The following is a 6,185-nucleotide window of genomic DNA, read 5'->3' as shown; positions in this document are numbered from 1 at the left end:
CGTAAGCTTAATCTAAAATTGTAAAAGCAAAATAGAAAAACATCTTCTTTTTTTGTTCTTTTTTCTTTTCTTTTTTTTTTTTTTTTTTTTTTTGAGCGGTAAAATAAAATACATGTAAAACAATGTTGACTCAAAACTCAAACTAGGCCTGTTCACTTTTCTGCTGCTAAAAATTAAAATCACTGGCAGAACAGGAAGCAACAAATAGGAAGGCGGAAGGGGAAGTCACTCACTCACTCACAAAACGCGAAAGCAAAACCGAAAGTAACAACATTGATTTAAAGCGTAACAATCGACGAAAATATGATAGAAAATCTAGTCCTTTTACTTTTGTTTCACTGTTGATTCACGTTTTGGTTCAGTTTCCTTTTATCTGTGTTGATAGGTTTAGAGTTCTACGACTTCTGAATTCAGAGGCGGCACTATGGATCCTTTTGTAAGTTCATATTTTGCTTAGCTTAGGGCTTTTAGGCTTAGGCTTAGATCTAGATCTAGTTTAGTAGCAGCAGGCTTCATTAAGATTCCCGCGTTAACCCTTAGGGTTAGGGACCAAAGCGAAATATGCCTGAGGGTATGAAAAACGCACATCGGAATCAAACGCGGGAATCTTAACAATCGCCGGCTTATATTTAATAATTAAAACAAGCCAGGCCTACCTACACGTTTGCTCTCGAGTTTCGAATAGCCTTGATGAGTCTGAGCCTGATTAGCTCTGTCTAGCCTGCTAATCTAGATCATTAAGTCAAGATCTAGATCTAGATCTAGAGATCTGGACCTAAATCTAGAGTTGACTTAAAAGTCCTTTTAGTTAGTAGACTTTGAGAAATTCCGTGACTGGCAACTAAAACAGAGAGAGTTCTAATTAGAATAGTTACAGAGCTGAGAGAGGTTTAGCCTTTGGCCCACTTTGGGGTAGGGGTAGTGACTATTGTTAGGGTTTGGGGTAGGGTTATACTGGGTGCCCATTGCGGATGGTATCGGGTCGGGTCGATCACTCGACTTGTCGCCTGATAATAAACACGTTGTTTTTTAGAGGCGACGATTCGAGGGCGATCGGCTTGTAGGCCTACCATGGATACCCGCTTTGCGCCCTCAATTTGGTTACCAAGCCGCTCCGCCCCGCCCCGCCCCGCCCCGATCCCCTAATTGGCACCCCGTATTAGGAGTTGGGTCAGGGTTAGGGTTAGAAAGGTCTCTTCTATTATGTTTGTTGGCGTGGTCATTCGTTATCAGAAGTCCTTCTGTAGACTACACAGTAGCCTTTTCTCAGACCTACTTGGCTTAGGCTTCTAAGGCGTCATGACAAAGTCATGCTATAAAATACATAATAGGCCTAAGGAAGAGATCTATTTTGTAGTTTTTATTTTTAATTTATATAATGATTATGGTATAAAAGTTTTTAATTTATAATAATTATAATGGTATAGAATTAATTGATTCATTTTATAATAGCCTGAGTATGGAAGTAAAATTTCACATTCGTAACCACATGTATTTGCACTCATCTGCCTTTATTGGGGTCAAGCTAAACTGCCTGTAGAACACACCAATAATTGTTTTCAAGAAGTTCTCAAACTTAAATCAAATTGCTTAACATAAAACTTGTAATTTTTTTAGATTGAGGGGGGGGGGGGTGTCTGGAAAAATGCTTTGCCTTCTCAGATTTGATTTGAGACGTTTTTCCTTGGCCACCTATATTCTCATCCCTGGTGAGAATAAACTTATGACCTGCTATTCTCACCCCTGGTGAGAGAAGCTCATGACTCGCTATTCCCCCCCCCCCCCCCCCCCGGATATCGACTGTGATGTGGACTATATTTTTTTAATGTAATTGTTCAGCCTGCTGTAAGCGTTCTTGCCCGTGAGATGAAGGAGCGCTTTTACTGAATTAAAGTCGGGATATAATGGGATATGGAAAATTACGATGCAGAATAATGTAAAAACTTTTTTCGCCTCTACCGTAAAAAATTGTCTCACTACACATGCTACTGCGCGGGATGTGGGACCGGCCGCTGGCCGCACAATTTGTTGTTTATACACTTAACAGTGGCAGGCCTCTCTGCTACCTGCACACAATAAATTATGGTTCATAGAACAGAGAGCGTGTACGAACGTAATGAGACTATGCTCTTGCACGATTGTGGAAGGGTTGTGAATTGTTCAGACCAAATGGGCGAGGGCGTTAAAGCGTGTTAACTAGTTTAATAATCAAGCAATCCAAGATCTTTCCTTCACTTTCTTTTATTTTCTTTTGTTCTTTCTTTTTCTTTTTTTCTTGCTTCTTCTTTCGCCTTCTTCTTTAACATTTGGAGTTTGGAGCAAAAAAAAGAGCTAGAGAACAAAATGAAATTCTCCGGGCGAGGCATGATCCAAAAGAGACAAATTTCTGGGATTTGGCTCCAAACTGACACTGACAGCCCTGACTGTGACTTAACTAGGCCTATTCGGACACGAATATGATCCTGTTAGCATCAGCCCTGGTGATCTCAGCCTTGATCCCTTTAGGGTCATTTCCAGTAAAACGAGATGTTGAGAATAGCGAGACATGGGTTGTTCTCACCCCGTCTTTCCTTTTCTTATTTCCCCTCCAATTCTGTTGCCTTTAAACTGCCACTAGCCTACTCAAGGTATGAAGGAATCAGTTTATTGGAGTCATCAGCTAACCATGCCTGGCTGTGTTGTGTTCCCAAATCAAGGGTAGGTATTTTGCTCATCTTTTGAATGGGGTCAAACCGGCCTAATCTTTTTCTCCCCTCATGTGAATTTGATGGCCCCACCCTAAAGTGTTCTAATTTTTTTTGTTTTAAAGTTGTATAGAACTCTGTTCTTCATAAAATGAAGTTAGTGAACGCAATAGAATAGAAAGCCGGATTGAGGTAGGCACACTATAATCTATATATATATATAATTTTTCTGTTTCTGTTTATTCTTGCTTATTTAGTCTTTTAATTATTTTTGTGTATTTTTCAGGGAAATGATGAGACTTGCACTCGTTTGAAAAATGCCTTGGACATAAATGATCTAAGAGATCCTGATGGAGAAGGAGTTGAGTTTGAAGTTGATGAAAATGATTTGGCTCAAACTGGTATGTCTTCAGGCATAATGTTTGTAATTCTGAGAAATATATAGTATACTATAGGCTGCAAGATGCAGTAATGGGAAAATGAAATATAACTTTAAGTACGATCTCTCAGAAGAAAGAAAAGGTAAAACATACAGCGCATATTGAACTTGTTTTAAATTTTCTGCTGTTTAGGTCATACCTATGTTTGTTTCTTGCCATGTTTTTAAATGAGTCTGAGAAACACTGACTTTTTGACGGATAAGCAAAAGTTTGAGAAAGCATTTTTTAGCAAGGGGTTTAATATGAGATGTTTGAAGGGGCTTAGTTCAACAGGATAACAATTGTCATAGTTCTAAAAAAGTAAAAATCTGTATTTTTTATTATTTGGTTCACCCCAAAAAACTAACCACCTGAATACCACTGTTTTGTGGGTATCAGACTTTTTGCATCGGAGTTGAAAGACACCGGCGTCACTACACCTGTTAATTTTATTTTTATCATCAGATCAAGAACAGGATACAAACCTTCATTGTTTTGAAAAGAACAAAGTCGCTGCCAGTATTTGTCTCCTCTCCGACAACGAAGATGAGGAGGACAACTTTGAAGGCGATGGAGAGTACTTGACAGAGAAGGAGAGACTCCACAAACGTTTGCTGAAAATGAGAGACAGTGACATCACGCCTAACAAAGACGGAGGTGTCCTGAAAGAAATGAAAACACCTGGAATAGGTGGTCTTGTTGCGGAAGGCGCTTTGGTCAGCTGTGAGTAATTGTTCTGTGGTGTCATTTTTATTTTTAGTCAAGACACCCACTACTTTCAATCAAAAATAACTCGACTTGTATTCAAGATATAAGTTGCTATTTTTTTCATCGATCGCGAGACAGATGATACCAATGACTCCGTATGCCCAAAAATTGACAAGCGAATGATTCCACCATGTCATGACACTATTTATAATAATGACACTCTGAGGAGTCATAAAACATCAGTGACTTTCAACTCGTTGGCGCAACAAAACTAAACATGATGTTTAAATGTTTCAAGTTGTTGATGGTTTGTGGAAAATGACAAGCATGGAAACATATGTGAAGCGTGCTGACAAAATGAGAGTTTCTTCTCGATTTCAAGCCCTATGGAAATTGATACACCATGGTTATAGGTGAAGATTTTACAATTCATAAGTATGGAATAATAAAAGACATAATATTGTTAAAAAATAAAGCATAAATAGAAAATCTACAAATTTAATTTAGTGTTGGTTTTTGGCCGATATTTCCATTTGTGGATTGTGAGAAGTAACTCATAGCACACCTCGCATTTGTTTGTCTGGCTAATCAAATGACTTTGTATTTGTTATCTCTTCTCTGTGCAGTCCACTACAATGCCTACACTGATGTTGGCCAAGCTCCGTATGATAGCAGCAGACTCCGAGATCAGTATTCAAAGCTGCGTCTTGGCACAGGTGAGCAAATAGTTCGGTTCTGCAATTATAAAGTAACTTTCCCTGCCTAGATTATAAATTTGGGGGGGGGGGGGGGGAGTTGTCTTTATATCGTCAATATGCTGGGTTACTTATGATAATGAGAACAGGATCTGGCTTAATACTCAAATGTGTGCTGTACCCTGTTTTAGAACATAAAATTAGAGTCATTAAAAAATTTTTTTAGGTGAGGAAATATATGATATTTGAAAAAAACTACAATTAGAATGCGTTAAAGAAATCATCTAAAAACTGTTAATGCCTTTGTAGTTTATATTTTGATCTCTTAAGATTCTGTTTTGAAAAGCACTACAAACTTCTTTGTATCATAAGAAGTATCCTTTTTAAATATGCAGTCTGGTAAACTTAACATGTTCCCAGGGGATAAAGTTTTCCGGCTCCTGCCGGAATTTCCGGCTACTTGAATTCATCCGTGGGCCTCCCTCCGGCTACACCGGTCGGGCAAGTCTTCAATAGCCGGCGACGTGAAAACAATTTTTATTTCGTAGGCGTGCGACAAATTTCCGGTTAAAAAATATATAAATATATATCTGCGGACGGCCGACACTAGTGCTTTCAGTAGGGCTGGGTACTACAGTCGAACCTGCCATGATGGCCACCTGTATAATACGGCCTCCTGTACAAACGGCCGCTTTTCATTTCCCCCTTTTCGTTTTTTCTATATAACTTAACTGTGTAAAACGGTCACCTGTACAACTCGGCCGCGGCCACCTTATTTTATCAACCCCCGATCAAATTTACCTGCCTGAGACGGCCAGGTGTGGTCACTCATCGCCCGGCGCTTTGTCAAAAATTTTGAATCGGCCCCTGACGCTGTGGATGGGCTGTCATAATTCATTCACCTGTCATTGCTGTTAGTCCCTCCAATGACTGTTTACCCAAGTTCACCAATGGGTAGGCCTAACAATAAATTTTCAACTGCTGGTGAGGGAAGCATGTGATCTGTCATAACCTATAAGCCCCGCCCACAACTCTTGCACAAATCGTGTGTGAGGTGACTGGCCACTGTTTTGTTTACCTAATCTGTAACAAAGTAACAGTGACGTTGACGTGAACTTGTGAAAAAAAGCGTTGCTCATTCTCCAAGTGGTGGCGACCCGTGTGTTTGATCCATGGCACTCGGTCTTCATCGTCTTAAGATCGTGTCCTGATTTTGGTGCTGATATTTGTAGGTTACGTAAAAATTTATTGACATGGTGCAAATTGTTATGTTTTCTAGAAAAACGAAACAAGAAAAAAAAGAGAATTGTTTAGTCGATGATGATGATGGTGATGGTGACGATGATGATGCTTTAGTGTTGCTAATAATGTGCTTATTAGTCTCAGTGTTAAGTGTGTTTCATTTTTTGTTTGTTTGACGCTTACTCTAGATCGCCGCCAAGCTGTTCTGGGGGGGGGGGGGGGGGGGGGCAGGACACATCCCTCATTCCTAACTCCTTGCATAGAGTGACCAAAAATTTGGAAATAATTCATCATCTTCTACCCTGGCATTTAATAAACGTATGGCGAAAAATCACATGGGGGACGCTTCTAAGTGATGACATTTTTTTAGTGTGTTTGTTACCCTACGTCTATGCTACCATATTTTCAAAACAGTGAAAGGAGTGCTGCCAATAACC

General features: G+C 39.6%; 1 protein-coding gene across 1 annotated transcript in view; it reads left to right on the top strand.

Annotated features, from left to right (window-relative positions):
* Positions 1 to 233: 233 nt before the first annotated feature.
* Positions 234 to 6,185, top strand: part of LOC101864426 (inactive peptidyl-prolyl cis-trans isomerase FKBP6) — a 33,539-nt gene continuing 27,587 nt past the window's right edge. Inside the window, exons 1-4 of the mRNA XM_005089122.3 lie at positions 234 to 436; positions 2,971 to 3,085; positions 3,569 to 3,826; positions 4,438 to 4,527. Of these exons, the coding sequence (XP_005089179.1) occupies positions 425 to 436; positions 2,971 to 3,085; positions 3,569 to 3,826; positions 4,438 to 4,527 (475 nt within the window). The 5' untranslated portion in view covers positions 234 to 424. The remainder of the gene's footprint in view (positions 437 to 2,970; positions 3,086 to 3,568; positions 3,827 to 4,437; positions 4,528 to 6,185) is intronic.

The sequence above is a fragment of the Aplysia californica genome, unplaced genomic scaffold (assembly GCF_000002075.1).
Source record: "Aplysia californica isolate F4 #8 unplaced genomic scaffold, AplCal3.0 scaffold00003, whole genome shotgun sequence".
NCBI classification, from domain to species: domain Eukaryota; kingdom Metazoa; phylum Mollusca; class Gastropoda; order Aplysiida; family Aplysiidae; genus Aplysia; species Aplysia californica.
This window is presented reverse-complemented; position numbering and strand designations above follow the sequence as displayed.